Source organism: Lagenorhynchus albirostris, chromosome 14, assembly GCF_949774975.1.
Source record: "Lagenorhynchus albirostris chromosome 14, mLagAlb1.1, whole genome shotgun sequence".
NCBI classification, from domain to species: domain Eukaryota; kingdom Metazoa; phylum Chordata; class Mammalia; order Artiodactyla; family Delphinidae; genus Lagenorhynchus; species Lagenorhynchus albirostris.
In genome coordinates, this window is record NC_083108.1 from 61666736 (window position 1) to 61688580 (window position 21845).

Here is a 21845-nt window from a genome sequence, read left to right on the forward strand (position 1 = left end):
ATTTGTATAGTATATCTTTTATATTTTTACTTTCAATTTATCTATGTTTTTATTTTTTTATTTTATTTACTTATTTATTTTTTGGCCACTCTGTGTGGCACACGGGATCTTACTTCCCTGACCAGGGATCGAACCCATGCCCCCTGCATTGGGAGCACAGAGTCTTAACCACTGGACCACCAGGGAGGTCCTCTATGTTTTTATATTTAAAGTAGGTTTCTTCTAGATAATTTACAGTCGGGCTTTTTAAAAATTAGCTTATAGTTGTTGGGTCTTATAATAGCATGTTGAGAGCATTTATGTTTATTGTAGTCGTTTTTATGGTTCTATTTAGGTCTTGCATTTTGTTTTCTCATTTTCCTGATGCTCTGGCCCTCTATCCCTTCTTTCCATCCTTCTTTTGGATTATTTGGATATTTTCAAATACTCTGTTTAAATTTTCTGTTAGCTTTTTGTCTGTATCTCTTATATATTATGTTTTTAATAGTTAGTAGAAGCCTTACATCCATATGGGTCCCCTTACCCTCCCCCCTTCATGTTATAGCTGTCAGATTGCAAACCCCAACAATATACATGTTCACTTAAGAGGTGGAAATTTGTCTTTTATGTTTACCATTTCTCTTCCTCTATCTTCTTGGAGTTCCACATTTCTTTCTGATATTTCTTTTGAGCTGTAGAACCTTCTTTAATATTTCTTTTAGGGAATATCTTCCCGCAAGAAATTCTCTTGGTTTTCCTTCACCTGAAAATACCTTTATTTTGCCTTCATTCCCAAAAGATAATTTGATGGATATAGAGTTCTTTTGTTTACTCTAAAGATGTTCCACTGTCTTCTGACTTCCTGGTTTCTGATATGAAATTCACGTTCACACAGATGATTATTTCCCTACGTGTAATGTGCTGTTACTGTCAGGATTTTACTGCTGTTATTTTTCAGCAGTTTAATTATGACATGAGTATGGTTTTCTTTGAGTTTATCCTGCTTATGATTCATTGAGTTCTTGAATTTATACATTTTTGTCTTTTCCCAAATTTGTGACATTTCGGGCATTATTTATTCAGGTAATTTTCCTACCCCATCTCCTTCTCTTGTCCTCAGACTCCCATGCATGAATGTTAGACCTTTTTCTATTATTCTGCAGTCCCTGATGCTCTAATCATTTATTCCAGTCTTTTTTCTTTCTGATCTTATATTGGATAATTTCTTTTGACCAGTCTTCATGTCACTGACTCTCTCCTTTGTCATCTCTGATTCCATTATTGAATGTCTTTGTTTCAGATATTGTATTATTTAGTTCTGGAACTTCCTTTTTTAAAAAAAATTTTTCTCTCCGCTGGGAACTTTCTTTCATTCATTTCAAGTGTGTTTACCTTTGCCTCATGGAGTATAATCATAAAAGCTGCTTTAAAACCCTTATCTGATATTCCCAACATCTGAACTGTCTTGAGGTTGGCATCTGTAAATTGTCGTTTCCTTTGAGAATTGACCTCATTTCGTGGTTCTGTGTGTTGAATAATTTTGTGTTGTATCCTAGACATACCCTGGACCAGGTATTACATTGGGTCCTCTGGAGAATGTTGAGTTTCGTGTTAACAGGCATTCAACCCAGTTAGATTGTCTCACCCTCTGTGGGCTACAGTTTTACTTTCATTTCCATTTTCAAGGCTCTTGATACACTGCTTTGGGTCTGTCCCACTCACCAGCCACTCTGGGTTCAGCCTGAGACTTGGGCAGTGGTTTAGGTCCTAGTTCAGGTCTTAAAGCTGGTGCTGCTTTGGGTCTATCCCACATGTATGCAGCTCAGAGAAGAGCCTGGGGCTTTTGTGGGTTCATTCACAGAATTAAGGGATCTTTTTCTTTAGCTCTCTCCTCTCTGCCATTCTTATACCCACATAGGATCTGGCAGGGTACTTTCTCCATGGTTCCTCTGACCAGAACGACAGGGGTCTCTCAGAGTCACTTCTTCCACATAGCTCCGTGTCCAGGGCCCATCCTCGGGGCAGGGCCAAGAGAGAAGAGAAACACAGGCCATCAGGGAGTCAAACCCTAACTTTTTAGAATCTAGGATTCTATTGGCTTTTTGACTATATTTCTTGTATTATATATTATGTTTTTAACTCAATCTAGGACTTAAACTAATCTCAGTGCAGAGAAAAAGTATCTCTCCAAGTTTTAGCTACCACTGCCTTGCAGCAGTGCAACTTAGACCCACCCTCAAGGCAGTGCCCCAAGACATAAAAATAAAAGCAGGAAGCTTGTGCCCATTCAGATCAATTCTCCAAGTTTTTGCTTGCCTCCAAAGTCTGTCTGCTATTGTTCACTTTTCAGAGTTTTCAAGTAATTGCTGTTTATATTTTGTCTAGAGTTTTTAGTTGCAATCTGGCAGATAGAGAGGAGAGAGGCTGTAGTGAGCCTACTTCATCCTGGCCAGAACCAGAAGCCTCTTTAGGTGGTATTAATTTACATTTCTCCATGAGTGAGGTTAAGCATCTTTTCTTATGTTTAAGGGCCATTTTCATATCTTTATTTGTGAATTGTCTATTCATGTCTTTTGCCCAATTTTCTATTTGGTATTTAGTCCTTCTTTAATTTTGAAGACTTTATGTGTTTTAAAGATACTTTGATTTTTATCTCTTTTGGTGTGTAAAAGTTAAAAAATTTATTGTTAAGTACTTTATCTTCTTAGTTGGTATTGTAAGTGGGATTTTCTGTGACGGGTTATTGGTTGTGTACATGGAAGCTGTTGAGTTCTCTTTGCTAGTTTTATTTGCTGCTACTATCACTGAAGTTTTCCTTTAATGTTTGTTTTTTCATTTGTTTGTTTGCTTATTTGTTTTTTGGCCGCGGCCATGGTGCACAGCATGCAGGATCTTAGTTCCCCGAGCAGGGATTGAACCTATGACCCCTGCAGTGGACGCACAGAGTCTTAACCACTGGACCTCCAGGTAAGTCCTGTTCTTTTAATGTTTGGATCTGTTTTATCATTGATTATCTAGGGCTTTCAATGTATACCATCATGTCATCTGGAAGAGAATTTAACATCTTCTTTTCCAGTTCATATGCCTCTAATTGATTTTTCTTATCTAACTGAATAAGCTTAAACCTCCCATACAATGTTGACTAATATTGTAGACAGTGGGTATCCTGATCTTCATAGAAATACCTCTGATATTTCTTCATAAAGTAATGTGTTTTGGCTTTAGAACTAAGGAGGGTGTGTGTTTGTGTGTGTGTATGTGTGTGTGTGTATGTATTATAATCATTTTTAAGAAACCCATCAGTTTCTGTTTGCTTAAGTATTTTAATTAAAAATGGGTATTGAGGGCTTCCCTGGTGGCGCAGTGGTTGAGAGTCCGCCGGCCGATGCAGGGGACACGGGTTTGTGCCCCGGTCCGGGAAGATCCCACATGCCGCGGAACGGCTGGGCCCGTGAGCCATGGCCGCTGAGCCTGTGCGTCCAGAGCCTGTGCTCCGCAACGGGAAAGGCCACAACAGTGAGAGGCCTGCGTACCGCAAAAAAAAAAAAAAAAATGGGTATTGAATGTTGTCAGAGGCTTTATCAGCATCTATGGAGATAATCATATGCTTTTTCTTTATAAATCTATTAATATGATGTATAACATTAATGGATTTCCTAATTGAACCAACTTTGCATTCTAGGATAAATTCCACTTGGTCAGCATGTATTACGTTCTTAATTTGATGTTGTATTTTGTTTGCTAATATTTTATTTGCTATTTTTGTATGATAAGTGATATCAATCTCTATTTTTCTTCTGACCAAAGCTTTAAATATATCTGATGAATCTTGGTATGTAATGTTGTTTAGCCATTTTAAAAAATTTGTGGTTTAAGTATTTCCCCTTTTACCTAGAAATCATTTAATAAATTTTAAAAAATTTTTAGTTGGAAAGATCTTTTTGGTTTTTATTTTGTTAATTTTTTGGTTTAATTGCACTGTGATCATAGAATATTGTTTATAATGTTAATATTTCTTCTTTGCGGAACTTACTGATGTTTCAATTGTGACGCAGTATTTGATCACAGAGAATGCATTCATGTGCCCTTGAGGAGAAGGTATAGTGTCTGTTGTCAGAGTGTGGAGTTCCCTACAGTTCCATACTGTTTACCTTGTTGAGTCTCTGTCTCCTTACTTATTTTGTCACTTGGTCTGACTTGTACTGACGGTAGTATATTACATTCTCCAATTACTAGTGAGTTTTTTTCTGTGCCTCTTTGCATCTCCTGTAGTTTGTGCTTTATAAAGGTGTTGTTTCTGTTACTTAGTACATAGATGTTCATACATTCATTGTGAACCGCAGCTTAGTATTAGAAAGTGTCTGGCTTTGTCAAATCTGATGCTTTTTGGCTAGAATTAAACTTTTTTTTAAATTAATTAATTTATTTATTTTGGGCTATGTTGGGTCTTTGTTGCTGCACGTGGGCTTTCTCCAGTTGCGGCGAGTGGGGGCTACTCTTTGTTGCAGCGCGCGGGCTTCTCATTGCGGTGGCTTCTCTTGTTGCGGAGCACAGGCTGTAGGCGGGCGGGCTTCAGTAGTTGTGGTGCACGAGCTTAGTTGCTCCGTGGCATGTGAGATCTTCCCAGACCAGGGCTCGAACCTGTGTCCCCTCTATTGGCACATGGATTCTTAACCACTGCACCACCAGGGAAGTCCCTAGAATTAAACTTTGATGTCAGTGTTTCAACTCCTATTTTCTTACTGTTTCCGTTTGCCTGACATACCTTTGTCTATCTTTAATTTCAGCCTTTTGGAATCACTTTAACTTGTTTCTCTTATTGACACATATTCTGAGTATGAGTCCTTTATCAGATATATGTTGCAACTATTTTATCCTTGTTTCTAGCCTCATTTTTTACTTCCTTAATGTCTTTCGAAGAAAATCATGATTTTGAACTTCTTCTGTGTGACACTGGAGTTTATTCATTTCAGTTCTGTGGAGTATTCTGTCATATGAATGTGCCAGAAGCATCCCATTCTGCAGCTGATGGTTATCTGGGTTGTTTCTGGTTTTTATTATTATGCACAATACTGCTATGAACGCTCTTGTACAAGTCTTTGTGTGCAAGTGTGCAAGTTTCTTTAGGGTGTTTAAGTGTGGGGTTGCTGGGTCATAGGGCGTGCCAGGTGGTCCCTGATCGTTTTCCACGGTGATTGGTTCCACATAGGCCCCTCCAATGTGGTACACAGCTCCAGTTGCCCCACATCTTGGTCAGCATTTGCCAGGCTGTTTAATTTTTGGCTAATCTGCTAGGAGTGCAGTTATTTCACGCTAAGGTTGAACAGGCATTTCCAAGATTATTAATTAGGTTAAACATCTCTTCCTATGTTTGTTGGGTATTTATGTTTCTTGTGAAACATCTGTTCAAGTCTTTTGCTCATTTAACGTTTGGTGTTTGCTTCTTTATGTTATTGATCTGTGTCTTTATCTATTCTGGATACAAGTCCTGTGTGGGTTTGTGGCAAGTGTGGAGTAGTGAGCACTTGTGTTCACCGATGGCGGGCATTTTGCCACATTTGCTTTACTTCTCTGCCTGTGTACTTGTATGTAGCTAGACACAGGTCGAGGGTTTTTTTTCTGAAACGTTTGAAAACAGATTGCAGACATAACATTTCATCCCTAAAATACTGTATCCTAGGAATAAGGATACTCTTCTACATAAAATACCATTGTTTTCCCCAAGAAACTTAGCAATATTAATTCTATATTATCTGCAGCCTGTATTCAGATTCCCCCAGTTGTGGCCCCTGTTTCTGATCAGGATCTAATCAAGGTTCACACGTTGCATTTGGTCGACATGCTCTTTAGTCTCTGAATTTAGAAGAGTCACCCTGCTGTTTCTCTCCCTGTTTCTCTTGACCTTGACCTTTGCCATGAGTCTGAGCTGGGTGTCCTGTCTGGGCCCCTGGTGGGTATGTCTGGAGGTTCCCGAACGTTGCTGGCATAGGTGGACGGCGATGGGCCCTCGGGAGATGAGTGATGCAGGCTGTTTACTGCGGGTGGCCCGCTTCAAGGACAGTGCCAGTGGTGACAGCCCGGTGTCCCCTCATGAAGGAGCATTTCCTCTGTGATTCATAAACGACCTGTAGGCACAGCAGATCTCCTGCTCCCAATAGCTTTTCCCCAGTCGGGTCATTTTCCGGATCTGAGAGGTGATGCTCTCTGCTTGTACATTCAGTTCCATCTTTTTATTTCTTTAAAGCCGTGAAGCGTTATATTTCACAGACCTGAACGCTCTGCTCGGGTCCAGGTCTGCGCCTGCGGTTCCTGGTGCTCCTGGTCCTCGCAGGGCTGGGCCTCCTTGTCTGCTTTTACGAGTGTTGGCTGGGAGCCGGCATTTCTTAGGGTTTTTCCTGTGAATTCACTGAGGCCTGGGTTGAAGGGGTCCTTCTGAGAGATGCACGGCCTGCAGTTGGGGGGCCCCAAGGTGGTGTGATTTGGAGCTGAGAGCTGAGGGCGGTGACGTTCTAGAATCTCCGAGCACAGCTTTGGTTCTGGTTCAGCCTAACACTTGAGCCCATGGCCCCGGGGACCTCATCTGTAGGGGATACTCCTTCGAGATTACCCACCTCCAGAGGGCTCAAACTTTGTCCCTCATGGACCTGGGACTCCAGGTCCCTAGGGCAGCAGGTGCCCTAGGGCAGGGCCAGCTGCAGGCTCTGTGGCCCTGCCCACGCTGCACTGTGCTCCCACACCAGGGTAGTGGGGAGGCCGGGTCCCCCCTCCACAGGAGTAACCCTGCGGCTGTCCTCCGTCTGTGGGCCGGGCCTGGGGGGCTCTGGGGGCATTTGTAGCAATGGTGGAAAGGCTGTCAGACTGTCTCTCTTTTTAATTTTTAAAGGAATGTGTCTTGCAGAACCCAAAGTTGTGCTCCATGGATTAAGTTTCAGGCTCCTTTGCCCTCTGGGTGGGGGGAGAATGACAGGCCAGTGGAGGTGGGGGCAAGGCCAGCGGGGGGCAAGGCCGGTGGGCGGCCATCGTGCTCACCGCTCCGGGCGGCCTGGTGCCAGGAGATAGGATAATACGATTATTCTCAATTAGATTAATAAAGAATAATTAGACGTCATAAATCAAGTCATCATAGAGTATTGTCATGGGAAAAATATGTAGCTAGAATTAATTAGTTTTCAAATAAAGTGTTTACTTTAATTGCTTGAAATGATGGAGCCCTTAATTGCCGAGGCTTCGTCTTGGCCTGAGCGTCCGGCTGTTGTAACAACTTGACGGGTTTATTCCCTACGTCCGGGGAAAACAGTGGAGGAGGACTTGATTTCATCACCTGGGAGCTAGCCTGGTGCGGTGAGGTTGTGGAAACGCCCGTCAGGCCGCAGGCAGGTGGCAGGTGTGGGCTGGGTTTCTGCTGGCGCTGCCCAGGCCCACCGTGCTGCGTGTGTGTGTGTGTGTGTGTGTGTGTGTGTGCGCGCGCGCGTGTGTGTGCGCGTGAGCGCCTGTGTGAGCACGTGTGTGTGTGTGTGTGTTGGGGGGCTGCACGGTGGGAGCCTGTGCAGGGGTGGCCTGTCCCTCTGTCCCCGGAGCCCCTTCCCGAAGGCCCACTCCGGCCCTTTCACTTCCCCCCTCTGGCAACTGTGTGGGCGCCTTCCCCTTGCTGTGTGCAGGCTGGGTGGGGGCTGTCCCAGAGCCCAGCAGGAGAGGCCCCCCCCAGCTGCCGCAGCTCCCGGGGGGTCCGCTCCTAGCCGTCCCCTCTACACCCTCGGCCCGGCCCAGGGCCTGCGGGCAGACATACGTGGCCCTGGCTGCTTGTGAAATTGGGGTGGCGTGGTTGGGGTGGGCTCGGGGGGGCCCTGGCAGCTTCTCCTTTGGGGTGGGTGGGCCTAGCAGGCCTTACACACAGGACCAGTGATTTGAGGAAGGGTCTGTCCTCTGAGAGCAGCCCTCCAGGGGAGTGGCTGGGTAACTGGGCCCCGCCCCTTGCCCACACACACACCTGTGCCGGCCCTTCTGCCCCTTGGTGGCAGCGTGCAGGCTCTGGAACACTTCGAACCTGAGCCTGGGAGGCCTAGAGCAGCTCACCGGACGGTTCCTTGGGTGGCTGTAACAGTTGGAGGTTGTGATGAGCAGGACCGGGACCCGGCGGGCCGTGTTTGCAGCCCATGTGACGAAGACCGTGGACCCCATACACCTCTGACTTGGCTGGGAGGGCTCGTTGGGGAGGGCCCCCTGAGGGAGAAGCTGGAGCGAGGCCTGGGCAGAGGGCAGGACGAGTGCTCCCAGTGTGTGGACAGCTGGGACGAGGAGGACCCTGCCCAAGTTGGTGGGGGGTGTGGGCACTGCTGCCCTTGCCTGGGGACAGTACCTGTTGGGACAGAGGGTGCCGGGGTGGGCAGCATCCAGGGATGCTCCGGTGCCTTCCCGAAGGAGGACAGGTGAGTCATTCACGCCCTTCCTCGGTCCCCAGGTGACAAGCATGGCAGCCCCACCGCTCCCACCACCAGACCCCCAGTTTGTCCTCCGAGGCGCCCAGTCGGCGGTGCACACACTGCATTTCTGCGAAGGAGCCCAGGGGCAGGGGCGCCCGCTGCTCCTCTCAGGGTGAGTACCCCCGGCCCAGGGTGAAGTCGGGGGGTAAGGGGCTCAGGCTGCCCATCACCCAGGCACTCGCCCTTTCAGAGCCCTCGACGCGCTGTCCCCTCGGGCCTCCCCCGTGGAGGACGCAGGGACATGGTCTCCGTTAGAGGCGCCAGGCAGCTGGCACTGTCAGTGGCGGCCTCCCCACCTCTCCAGAGAAGAGGCTCCAGGGCCCTGCCACCCTCCCTGTAAGAGGAGCACGTGTCCCCTGGTTATGTGTTCAGAGCTGTCCCCTGAGCTGGGAGCTGCTGGCTGGAGCTCCTGACCCACCAGCTGCGTGGTGTCCAGCCCGCTCCCCCCCATGCCCGAGCCTGACTGGAGCTTCTCTGAACAGGTCCCTTCGTGGGCTGGTGCACATCTGGAGCCTGCAGACACGGAGGGTGGTCGCCACCCTGGATGGCCATGGGGGCCAGTGTGTGACCTGGCTGCAGACACTGCCCCAGGGGCCCCAGCTCCTCAGGTGAGTCTTGGTGGCAGTGAGCCAGGTTGTGGCCTTCGGGGGGGTTCCGTGAGCTTTCCAGGGGAGGCCCTGAAGGCCTCCCCCAGCTGCCAGAACGGCCCCAACAATGGCAGAACCGGGTGACTTGTCTAGGGCAGCGCAGCCCGGGTGTGTGGGCCTTCCGGGCGGGTGCCCATTGAGAAGAGCCCGATGGACGCTTAGGACGGCTCTGTCCGAGCTCACCCTGGCCTGCTGGGGCCCCCAGGGCGAGGGTTGGGGGCCAGTACTTGGAGGAGCCTCCACTTCCCTCCTGCAAGTCGCGGGCCCTGGTGTCCTCATAGCCGCTCTGCAGCGCAGCCTTCTCCCTGGCCATGGAGCCACCTTCCTGCGAGGCAGGAAGGACTGGTCGCCAGGGTGGCACAGAGCTGAACCTAAAGCTCACCCAGGCTGATGGGGCCCCACTCCCTGCCCAGTGCGGCTGCCCCAGGGGGGACTGGGAGGCCGTGCAGGTGCCAGGGTCGTGGAACTCTGGGCTGCCAGCGTGGGTGGGTGGGAGATGGCAGAGCGAGGGGTCTGGCCCCCTGGCAGAGGAGATTGCATGTGTTGACACCATGGTGGGCCGGGACTGGGGAGTCTGGGGGCTGGGTAGCAGTGAGGGAGGGTCCTGTGGAGGTGACGGGCTGGGACCCCAGGTGGGAGGTGGGCCAGGAGGCAGCAAGAGGGCGCTGGTGGGTGAGGGAGTAAGTCAGGGGGCTTCCCTCCTTCCCCTGGAGAGGGGGATGGTGAGGGAAGGGCACGGACAGGAGGGAGCGGGGGCCACCTGGCAGCCAGAGCGACTGCTATCTGGGGCGGCCCTGACATCTGCCCCTGTACAGGGGTCCCAGCTCTCCCACCCCCGTCAGAAATCTGCCAAGTCAAAGAGGGCTTTCCCCGGCGCCCTCTGCCCCAGAACTCCCAGATGGTCCTGCTCTCCTGCTCCAGACTTGGAGCTTGGACACCTGGGCACCGTGGAGCCCAGTCCCCATTAAACAAGGCCTCTTGGGCTCCCAGTGGCTTCAAAGCACTTTTGTGTGGGACTGAAGCCGCTCCCACTCCCTGCAGGTGGCTGAGGCCCCAGGAGTCCTGGAGGCCATACCCTGGGCGTGTGTGCTTGTCCATCCATCTCAGCGCCTCGCTCCTTCCCTGCCCAGTTGCCCAGACGCACCCCTCACTGCAGGGCTCTCACGTGGCTTTGCTCTTTCCCTGATGATTAGAGTGGATGCTGTGTCTGAAGACCCCACAAGGCTGCTGGAAACTTCCTCCTGAGGTTTGAGCCGAGGTGTAAGCCCTTCTGGACCTCATGCTCCTCTGCGCACCTTGGGCTGGCCTTGGGGAGCCTCAGGCCGGGAGTTCCACCCCTTGGAGAGCTGGCTGGTGCTGTGCGGGGTGGCAACTCCAGGGGCACCCTGCTCATGTGCATGATGGATGGCGCTGTGGGGGCCCCCCGCCTAGGCAGGCGCAGACCACGCAGGTGCTTGGATGCTGCACTAGAGGCCGGGGCCCAGCTGTGTTTGGAAGTCAAGCCTCCAAAGTGGCCCTTGAGGGGGAAGGTGCCCTTTCATGTCAAGGGGCCAGAGGACAAAGCTGGGAGCCAGGGCTCTGCAGACACCCCAGCCACACCTGTACCCCTGAGGATGCACCTGTGCCTCTACAGCTGCCTGGGTGGGCTTGTTTCCTTCTTCCTTTATTGGGAGGCGTGATGTACTTACAGGAAGGTGCATAAGACGAGTTTCAGACCATTTTGTCATGGGTGGACACCTGGGCAGCCACTGCCCGCCCCACGCCCGCCCAGCGGCCTATCCTCATCCTCAGGAGGCAGCCCCTCCACCTCATTCTTGCTTTACCGTCTGAATATGCATCTCCAAAAAGCATAGACTCATTTTATGTTTTTTTTCTTTTAACCTAAATGGAGCGACATGGAGCAGCTTCCTTTGTGTCTGATTCTGTGTTTGCGAGACCCGCCAGGGTGTGCACGGCTGCAGTGTGTTGTGTGGGACTTTCTGTCTTATTCCTCTGGACGTGTGTACCCAGATTCCTCACCTTTCTGTGTCGGTGGAGATCTGGGTTGTCCACTTGGAGCTGTTGTGGATGAGGCTTGAGAAGACTCCCACCGGGCCTCCCGGTGCTGGGGGCCCCCGGATCCAGCAGTGGGGCTGCTCAGAGGCCACCAGTGTCCTTGAAGGGGCTCCCACTGGCCAGTCTGGGATGGTTAGGGCACAAGAATCAATGAGAACTCTGGGTGATGACCCATCAGTAACACAGGAATGTGTGAGTCCAGACTGATGGGAGGAGGGGAGATAAGAGGCGAGAGCCCGCTGTCTGGTGGGTGTGCCTTGTGGACGTGGAAGATGACCGTCTGCAGGGCTGACGGGCAGCACCACTGTGGGTGGAGGCGCTGGGTCATCTGAGGCCAGGGTGGCGGATGTCACAGTGTCTTTCCCAGAAGTGCCCACGGCAGGGGGAGGGGCTTTGAGTGAACACACCTGGCGGGCGCCTCTGTCCAGGTGATCAGGGTGGGCAGTCGGCCTGATGTGCAGTGTCATCCCCTTGCTGTCCTCCCCAAACATGGAAATGTCACCCTGGGGATGACACGCACACACACAAGGGACAGGGAAAGGCGTGGCCCGTCCAGTCCAAGGGCCTGGTGAGCGCTGACCAGCCCAGTGTTTGTCCCGGGGCCCCGAGCTCGCCTCTCCGTGACTGGCACTGACCCACATGGGCTGTGCCAGGGTCCCTCGCTGTGGGGGAAAGCGTGGAGGTGGCGGCGCAGCTGGGCGCGTGTACAGCGTTAGCAGTTAGGGGTCCAGGCGAAGGAAGCAGGAGCCACTGTTCTGGGGGTTCCTCAGATACAGGACAGCCCTCCCTCCCTGTGTGGGTGCCCTTGGCCGGCGCCTCTGTGTGAGAGCACGGTTCCCACTGCTGCTTCTCTCCTGAGCTCCACTCAGACACGGTGTCGAGAGGCCTCACGTTCTCTCTCTCCCGCGTCGCTGCCGCTTCAGGCCGAATGACTCCTGCTCCCCAGGGTCCAGGCACATCCTGCCAACACCAGCGGTTCTCCAGGCAGAGCTGGGGTCTGGATCAGGATCGGGTGCCCTGGGTCTACCTGGGGGGCATCCATCCACGCAGCACCGAGGTCTCCCAATGGTGCAGGTAGATTCCGGGCCCCGCGTGCCCTCCTGTCCCCTTCCACAGCTCCAGGACTGGCCCACTGTCCTGTCCCCTTCGTCCCCACTGGCCTATGCTGCTGCTTCTTCCCTTGTTTGTCTGGACCTCACCCCTTGGGAGGAGGATGGGAGGGCGGTTCTGTGGGGTGACCCTCACGTCGGCTCAGCTCCGGGGTTTCTTGGGGTCAGACTGGGGAGGTGGGCTTTTGGGAGGAAACCCTTCTCATCCCCTTGTCGGGGGTCTGGAACATCTGTGGGGCTCATCCACCTGGGGAGTGTGTCCACGGTGTCCCACCAGCAGGGACCGTTCCCTCTGCCTCCTAGGCTCCTAGGAAATGAGTCCTGAGGCCCAGCGAGGAGCATTTCTGGTGAGTGTTAGAGCCGCGCAGTGGATAGTGAGCCTCAGGGCTGCAGATACCCCGTCCCTCCATCCTCAGCGTCCGCCCAGGGGCTCTGCCCCCACAGCTGTGCCTGGGATGATCTCACGGGGAGGGTTTCTCCTCCTTTTATAGCATTCTACTTTCACTGGAACTCTTCTGTTTAATGGGAATTCTCCTCCCTGTGTATATATGTGTTCACTCATGGGTCTGAGCTCGTGGAGATTTCTTTTATTCTTGGGTTAGAATTTCATTCTACCCACAACACACTGACATTTGTCCTCACCCGGGAGGGTCACGGCCCGTCTCCTCTTATTTTGGCAGCCAGGGCCGCGACCTGAAGCTGTGCGTGTGGGACCTGGCGGAGGGCAGGAACGCTGTCGTGGACTCCGTGCTCTTGGAGAGCGTGGGCTTCTGCAGGGGCTCTGTGCTGGCTGGGGGCCTGCAGCGCTGGTTGCTGGCTGTGCCGGGGAGAGGCAGCGATGAGGTGAGTGAGCCCATTCACCCTTGGCCCCTGGCTGCAGGAATACTGTGCCCCGAGCGGCTCCTCAGGCCAGCCTTGGCCTGGTCACCTGAGGTGGCCCTGGCGCTAGGGGTTGGGAAAGGGGCCCGAAGTGGCCCAAGGTCTCTGGGAGGCCCTGGCACCCAGCCAGGAGCAGCACGGGATGGACAAGGTCAGGGCCCGAGGCTGTCAGGGGCCTTGGGAGCAGGCAGGCATGGAGGGAAGCCCCAGGCAGACCCCATGAGGTCGAGGTAGGCCTCAGAGTCAGGACAGCAGGGGAGGGCGGCCTTTTGGGGTCAGAACTGGGCATTGGCGTGAGAGGTCTTGGGCAGGACTGAGACACAGGGTGTAAGGGCTGGCACCAGGGTGGCAATCGCAGTCACAGATGAGCGGGGCCCGTCAGAGGACAGGGCTCCTGGGGGCAGTGGGTGGGATGGAGCCCCAAGGTCACTGTCAGATGGAGTTCAGGCTGAGTGTCCAGCAGTGATCTGTGGCAGGGACTGGTCAGTCTGGACAGTGGTGTTCACACCCCAGGGACAGAAGAGGCAGAATCCCCAGGGGAAGCAGAGCCCAGGACGGGGTGCCGGCGGGGAGCGCCGAGGGCAGGGGGATTGGGGTGCTGGAGGCAGTGGGGGAAGGAGCCCCAAGTGCAGCGGGATGGCCTGGTGGGTGGGGGCCTGGGGGCGCCGAGAGTGGGCGTGGGCCTGGGGTACATGTGCAGGGGGAGGGAGGCCCCTGCCTACCGCCCACGTCCCGTCCTTCCCGTGTCCCCTGCTGCCCTGAGGGCCTATGCGGCGGGCGGGGCTGGGCAGGGACGCAAGCCTTGCACCCGGGAAGTTTGGCCTCCACCCAAGAGGAGTCGTGAGTCTTAAAGCAGATTCAGCTCATAAATAATGAGGCAGGAACAGGCATCTATTTGTTCATGATGGCGTTTAAGTCACCAATTAGGAGCTACATGCGATTTTCTTGCCAGTTTGCCAAAAACCTGTTAAAAGTTTTATTAACGTGAAAAGAGAGGGCTCTGCTTTCTCCTGGTGGCAGCAGCCGGGTGGCGCCGAGCCTCCTCAGTGGTGGGGGCCGGACCACACTTCCGCTGAGGTTGCCTTCCGCTTCCCCCGCCAGCCTGGCCCAAGACTGCTCGTCCCCTCTGCTTCTCTCCAGCTCCCCAGCTTCTGGTACACCACCACCCCCCTGCCCGGGAGCCACAGGTCTGGGAACCTTGCATATCCTGGGAAAAGGGCTGTTTTCCATGTTCCCACCTGGAATCAGCACCACTGGCCTGTGCCCAGACAGAGCCAGGCCCGGCCGTCTGGGTGGCCACACTTGCCCGAACCAAACATTTTTCCTTCTGGAAACAAAACTTTCCCTTGAATGCCAGGTGGAAGCATCCCGGTGTGAGGAAGGCCCCGGCAGAGTGCAGAGCCCCTCCTGGGACCACAAGGACCAAGGGGCACTTGTTCTGGATGCCAGCACTGTGTCCCCTCTCATGGCGCCTAGCCCAGGCCTGGGCTGCCCTGGTGTCGCCCTCACTCTGGGCCACTCACCTCTGCCCGATCCCCCCGCCCTCGCGTCTCTCCTCACTGCCACCAGAGGGGTCTTCCTGAGCCCCCAGATCAGGGGTGGGGGCATCCCTCTCTGACCCTGGACCCCGCTCCCCCATCGCCCAGCAGCTTGTCCTCCTGACGTAGTGACGTTTTAGGAAACTGGCATCGGAGCAGAAATAGGAAGGCAGGCATCCAGCCCCCAGCACCACGTTCCTTGACCTTCTAGGTCCCCCGCCTTGGCCGGGACGGGCTTGGGTGCCTGAGGCCCAGCCAGTCCCCACCCCTGCCTCCCTCCCGCTGACTTCGGAGGACAGAAGGGCTCCAAGGCCCCCTCCTCTTTCGTTTGCTCGGTCACTTCTGGGCCACACTCCATGCCACCGCATCCTCCTGTACCTCCTTCATTTTGCTGGAGCTTCCCCTGAGCTTCGTGGGTGCTACAGGAACTCCTTTTAGCAGCCTCTAATTCATGGCGGGATGACGCTCACGTCACTTAGGTCCTTTTCCGTCTCTTTGGGGCAGTGAGAACGAGGTGTCTGGGGTAGGTGCTGGCCCTGCAGGCAATGTGATACCGGCGGAGGGGGCTGTGTGTGCATGTGTGTGGGCATGTGTGTACACGCATGTGCACGTGCGTTAGTGAGAGCAGCAGCAGGGCTACACCCGTTCCACACTGTGTATTTACACCTTGAGTTCACCCTGGGGTTTCCTCCTGGGGGTTCTGTGCCCCAGGTGTCAGAAGTGGACCAGCAGGTGTAGGTTCTGTCCCCTCGATGCCCCATCACGTCTGGACCTCAGACTCCTCATCTGCAAACCTGGGGCTGCCCCGTGTCGACGAGGGGTGCCTTGCAGCTCTGCGGTGCACACACTGTTGTTGGTGGAGTGTCCCCAGGAGGGTGGCTGGAGCCACCAGGTGGGGACATGTCACCCAGCCAGGAGCAGGAGGGGCTGTGTCAGCGTCAGGCGACACTGAGCACAGGCCGTACACGGTGGAGGAGCAGGCGCTGGGGCCCCAGGTGTGCAGGTCTGGGTGCCATGCGACAGTCCTGGAGGGCTCAGGGTCATCCACGTGTGGGGCCCGACAGGGAAGGAGTGCCAGGAGGAGGGCGGGAGGCCGAGTGAGCTGAGTCAGCGCCGTGGGCCAGGCCGCCTGCTTGGCCAAGAGGTCAACGCAGAGGAGGCCTGAGGTAGCTGCAGGGCAGTGACACCGCTTGAGGGACCTGCCAGTCACTCACGAGTGACGCGTGCATTCCACACAGCCCGGCAGTCCCCGAGCCCAGGAGCCCGTGGGTCAATGCGGGAGGCACGGCCTGGGTTCCCGAAGGCGCAGACAGGCCCACAGTGGCCGGGCTGAGGCCTCAAGAGTCTCCTGTTTGTGCAGCACAGACTTGACTTGGCTCTGGCCCAACTCAGCTTGTTTTCTTACTGTCAGGTTCAGATTCTGGAGATGCCGTCCAAGACGTCAGTGTGCTCCCTGAAGCCTGAGGCACAGGCCAGGCTGGGCATGCCCATGTGCCTGCAGCTCTGGCAGGTAAGGCCCAGCGCCCGCCAGCCACGCCCACCGACCACACCTGCCGGCCACGCCCGCCAGGTGTGAATCATGCCCATTAGAGACTTGGTTCCTCATCACCTACGGGCACTGGCCCCTGGGAGGCGTGTGCACAGCGTCCTCCTCAGCCTTGGTGTCCCCAGCCCTCCAGCCCTCCTGCTGCGAGGACGCCTACAGACCCTTTGGGGATGCCGGACTCGTCCTCGTCTTCGCAGGGCGGTGTGGGAGACAGCGACCCCCTCCTGGGGGAGCCACATGCTCCCCTCTGGTCTGCTCACCGGCACGGCCTGGCGTGGGGCCGGGAGGGGGTGCTGACTAACCCTGCAAGCCTGCACGGCCCCTGCGTCGCCAGGATTAATTTTTGTTACTTCTTTGCCTTGTTGAGGCTGGAGTGGGCTTAATGTGCTGGCTTTCCCTGCGGCCACACTTGGAATTTCTGATCCACGCCATTTCCTTCTTTCTTGGCTGTTCTCTCTGATTAGAGAGGGTCTGGAGGCATCTCCTGAGGCTGCGGCAGAAGCCGGGGGGCAGCGGAGTCACAGGCCTGAGTCCCTGCAGGATGGGTTCTGGCTCTGGGGCTGAGCGCGAGGCCTGGGAGGGACCCTCCTGACCAGAGGGGCAGCTTCCCACCCCCAGCGGTCAGCACCAGCTCAAAATGGGCGTCTACTCCTGGGGGCAGCAGAGCAGATGGTCCGGTGCATTCATGTGGAAAGAGTCTCGGCAGCGTCTTTACAGCTGCAGAAGCCGTGGGGAGCAGGTCACTGACCAGGGCTGTCCCGGACCGCTGCCTGGGGCCTGTTTTTCAGCTCCGAGCAGCTCACCTGTGCCTCCTCAGAGCCGCCCCGGGCTGCCTGGGACCAGGGGGAGGCCGTTCCTGCCCCTGCTGTGACTCTCCATACGAACCCGGCCAGGCTCGCATGGTTTGGAGGTGTCTGTGTGCCCGCAGGGTCCCTGGGCCCAGCTCTTGTCCCTCCAGGGCCCTGCCCTGTCTTGCAGTTGGTGTCCCTGCCATCTCTGAACTGAGAGAAGCCCATGGGGGAGGGGCGTGAGGAAGTGGGGGCTTTGAGACTCACCTGGATGGCAAAGCTGCTGGTGCCAGCAGGCAGGGTGGGGGGGCGCCTGGAGGGGCAGCAGAGGCTGTGGAGGTGGCCTGGTGCTCACAGGCCCCGGGCGGGACGGGACTGCATCCGCTCACCCTCCCTCCCTGGAGATGCTGTCATTGCCTAATTGTGTAAGAATTCCATCAGAAAAATGTGCAGAAATGGGATGTACAAACTTGTCAAGGTAATTGACGTGGTTGACAGAAGGACAAATCGAGTTGTGTTAGTTGATACAGATCCAGCGCAAAGCATCCTGTTAAGAAAAGACTATGCTGATTTGAAATGTCCCTTTATTCCTCGCCAAGCCTGGAGGTCCAGGTTATAGCTTATTGATCTGAGTGTGGCAGAGTGGCCCAATGTGGGATTCCTTTCTGAAACATTCAGAGATTTCTTGTTTTGCTCCTGAGAGTGGATGGCTTGTGTTATTAGGATGATTGTCATGTAGGAGGTCAGAGGTTGTCCACACCAACCCTCAGAGCAGGTCCTCCAGTGTCCCCCCCACGCCCCCAGCTAAGGGCTCCCCGGGGAACCTCGAGGTGCTGGGGGGTGCCTCGGGCTGGCACACCTGGGGTGGGGACGGGAACGCAGAGTGAGCAGAAGTCAGCCTGGCACCAAGGGCATGGTCGCCAGAGGACTGAGGCCCCAGAGCCCTGACCCGCCTGCAGGGTCTATCCTGGGGGGCCGCAGGGACCCTGTGTGCTAGGAGAGAAGGTGGAGGGGCCTCAGTGCAGGGACAGAGCCTGGCACGGGGCCCTGTGGCTGGTCTGGCTCCTGCCCTGGCCGCCCTGTATGCCTGCACAGGGGGCTCAGTGGTGTGCAGCCCCCGCTCCAGCCGAGGCACTCAGAGCTCCCAGACCATAGGCAGTGGGGGAACCCTGGATGCAGGAGGAACATGCGGGGTGGGGGCTGGGGAGCAGGCTGGGCCAGGCAGTGCGGTGGGAAGCTGGTGGGAGGACACATCAGTGCCCCAAGGGGGATGGACCCAAGGGGGCCCCGGCAAGTTCCTCACAGCTGCTTTCTTGGACTCCTCCTTGCTGCTTGTTTTTGGGAGCACATGTTATCATCAGAAAAAAGGGCTTGTGGGAGGCGTCCTCCAGATCCCAGAGCTGGTCTGTACGGGGCTCCCCTGGCTCCCCTCACTCTGTGGGGCCCTGAGACATACCCCTCACACCAAGCACAGCGAGCTCTGCTTCCTGGGGTTCAGGACGTAGCTAGCGTCCACTCATGTTAGACACTCGCGGTGTGCAACACCTGGGCATGGAGCCCCTCTGGGTGGGCAGCGAGCTCCAGCAGGTGGGCCAGGAGGGCCCGCCTGGGTGCTGTCGGCCACGCCTAGGCACGCGGCTCAGCACCAGCCTTGCCTGCCAGCAGCGGGTCCCCATTGGAGCTGCAGGCGACCCTGGAGGCAGCCTTGCTGGCGGCCCCCAGGCCCTGTGCTCACCGCTGGCCATCCAGGGTTTGAGGGCCGCCGGCTGAGCTCCTGGCCTCGGGAAATCCTCCGCTGGCAGGGGGCGCTTGGTCGTTTCTGAGCCCTGGGAGCTCAGTGGAGAGCAACGGTGCTGGGTCCTGGCGGCAGTCCCGGGACTGGGCACCAAGCACGGGGCGGCCACTCTCAGTCGGTGCCAGGCCGACCCAGGGTCCCCATGCTCCCCTGCAGGCGGCTGCACAGCCCTCTGACCCACGCCCTCATCCATCACGCGGCTCGGCCGGCAAGGCGCTGACTCTGCAGCCTTGACGGTTGGGGGGCTTCCGCGGCGACGTTGACAAAGTACAGAAGGTTCATTTTTCATTGAGACGGAGCTCGAGATTTTCTTTGGCCGGCAGTTCTAGACAGGTGGCCGGCCCCGCCCAGGGGTGGCCGCACGTCTTGGCCGGTGGGAAGGAGTGGGAGGACCAGCCAGTGTCCCAGACCCCGACGGCAGGCACCCCACCCAGCCCGCACTGGCCCCAGTCTGGGTGTCGGCCCCCTGGGGGTGTGCAGACCCCCTAGGGCTCAGTGGGGAAGGCGGCCTATCTCAAGCTCCTTCTCCTCCAGAAGGCCCGGGACCCCCGAGCATCCCCCAGCTGACAGCGAGCTGTCCCCGCAGGCTGACTCCAGTCCCCGCCCTCTCCTCCTGGCTGGCTACGAGGACGGCTCAGTGGCCCTGTGGGACGTCTCCTCACGGAAAGTGTGCAGCCGCGTCTCCTGCCACACGGAGCCCGTCATGGGTCTGGACTTCGACTCCCAGGAGGCCAGGGGCGTCTCAGGCTCTGCGGAGAAGGCGCTGGCCGTCTGGAGCCTGGATGAGCAGCAGGCCCTGCAGGTCAGTGGGCCAGGCCCGAGGTGTCATTTATCCTGCTCTGCGCCAACAGTCTGATGGGCTGGAACAATATTTAGGCATGAAGAGGACTTGTGGCAGGTCCGCAGTTAATTAATCATCGGACCCGGCGCGGGCGGGCCTGGCGGGCGGCAGTAGAGGGGCTGGCGCTCGTGAGCCATTCACAGGGTTTGGGTTTCCCTCAGACCTTGGCTAATAGCGGTCACGTCTCGTCCATCTAGAGGAAAGGCATGTAGAATCCAGGATTGTGCAAGCCCGTTTGCAAAACTCAGAGGAATTTGGTCAGTAAGGAACTGATCAATCAAAAAGAAAAAAAAAAAAGAAAAAACCCCAAACGCTACATGGAGAAATCCCTTAGTGAGGCCCCTGTGGCTGTCTGCAAGCTGCCCGGGGGCAGTGGGAGGGCCGTAACGGCTCAGTGGCTTCCCACCACGTGGCTGGGGGCCCTTCGGGGCCACATCTGGGTGCCCAGTGCTCAGCCCTGTTGGGAGGGGGGGATAGAGTTGGCCGGGAGGGGAGCCTCCTGGCCAGGCCTCAGACGGGTGAGGTCCTGGGGAGTGAGGTGCTGGGTGTGCCCTGTGCCTGTCAGCCCCCTGAGGGTGGCCTGAGTGCACACTGGCTTCTGGGCGGGGGCGCCCCCATTAGCCAGGAAGCCTCAGAAGGCTGAGACCTGACCACGGCCGGCTCTGTGAGCCCAGGTCTGGTGGGGGAGTGGGGCCCCAGTGGGGAGCCGTGTATCCCACCTCCTGGAGCTCTGGAGGACAGGGCCTGTGGCTATGCCCTCTACAGGGGCTGCGTGGTCCAGGCTTCCCTGCAGACGGGAGACCGCAGGAAGAGGGCATCTCTCGGGCCCTCCCCAGATGGGAGGCCTTGCCCAGCAGCCCGGGGCCCCCACAGCCAGGGAAGAGGCTCTGTGCACTTGGGTGGGTGGGAGAGGGCAGGCATGGGTGAAAATCGGGAGAGACTGCCATGCCCAGCGGACATTGCTGTGCCCTGGGTGCAGGATAGCGAGGGGCAGGGCTATCAGGGGTGGGTGAGGGGTCCTGGGCAGGAGCTAGGGGCCAAGGGCGGACTCAGCAGGGAGATCTTCCATGCGGCAGCTGGAGGGACCGCTCTAACTTCCTAAAAAGCACAGTCCATGGGAGGACCAAGCTAGAACCAGAGCGAGTGGCCATGGCTGCAGGGTCTGGGAAGGGTCCTGAGGGGCGAGCAGCCCTGTGGAGTCCCGGGGAGGGGGGAGGGAGAGGGAGGGAGGGGTCATGTGACACATGAGGACAAGGCAGGTGTTCCAACGTCCTTGGCATCACCTCCTGCCCCCCACGCCCCCCCCCCCACTGCAGACCAGCCTGTGCCACGCTCGCCTGACTTGCAGTAAAGCAGCTTCCCGTCCGTCTTCCTGTCCGGTGTCCCAGGGAGTCCACAGAGGCCCTGCAGGATGGGGTCAAACAGGCCTCCCCACGGGGCTGGGGCCGGCTGTGGGGGTGGAGCTTCTCCAGCCTCCATTCCAGAGGCAGCATCTCCAAGGCCTTGAAGTCCTGGATGTGGGTGGTGGGAGTGGAAGTCACCATGGTGCTCATCTTTAGAAATGGGGCGGAGCCACGTGGTGCTGGGTCTTCATGTTCTGAGCTGTCAAGGACACAGAGCCTGGCCAGGTGGGCATCGGGGTTCCCCCCACACCCTCCTCTGCTCCTGCCTGGTGGGAACCAGGCAGCGACCCCCACCCCCATGAGGTCCAGTGCTCTGTCCTGCTGTGGCTTCAACTTCAGCCCAACTTTGCAAATGCCTAGAGACCCAGGTGGCTCTCCTGAGGGCCCCACTGACTGCGGTGCCCCCAGGCCCTGCCCCCAGGACCTGGGAAGAGGCCCCTCCTGCCGTCCTGGCCCAGGTCGGCCTGGTCTCCCCTGGCCTGTTGGAGAAACAGCTGCAGGAACTTCAGACTTAAATTTATGGGGCATGTTCCAGCTCAGAGCTGGAGGTTCACTGTGCATATGAATTGGAAAGTCAGAGCATAGGGAGGCCAGGCCAGCCGGGAGGTTGGTGGAGGCTGTGCCGCGGCCAGGGCCTCTCTTAGCATGCATCCTAGGAGGCGCCGCTCCTCCCTCCGACTGCCCACTGTGGCCTCGCTGGAGACATCCATGTCCCCAGAGGCCCAGACACCTTCAGGTCCTGGAACGCAGGCCTCAAGGAGGAAGTGTCAGGGCCTCGAGGGCCT

The 21845-nt window shown here is 56.3% G+C and overlaps 1 protein-coding gene across 3 annotated transcripts in view; it reads left to right on the forward strand.

The window, feature by feature from the left end:
• GNB1L (G protein subunit beta 1 like) overlaps nt 1–21845 on the forward strand; it is a 44464-nt gene that overhangs the window by 15110 nt on the left and 7509 nt on the right. For 2 of the 3 annotated variants that reach the window (XM_060170418.1, XM_060170420.1), the window contains exons 2-7: nt 2862–2946; nt 8438–8571; nt 8942–9067; nt 12951–13113; nt 16099–16197; nt 19403–19618. In XM_060170418.1, coding sequence (XP_060026401.1) covers nt 8447–8571; nt 8942–9067; nt 12951–13113; nt 16099–16197; nt 19403–19618 — 729 coding nt within the window. In that variant the 5' untranslated portion in view covers nt 2862–2946; nt 8438–8446. The remainder of the gene's footprint in view (nt 1–2861; nt 2947–8437; nt 8572–8941; nt 9068–12950; nt 13114–16098; nt 16198–19402; nt 19619–21845) is intronic. The other variant, XM_060170419.1, reaches the window with a different exon arrangement.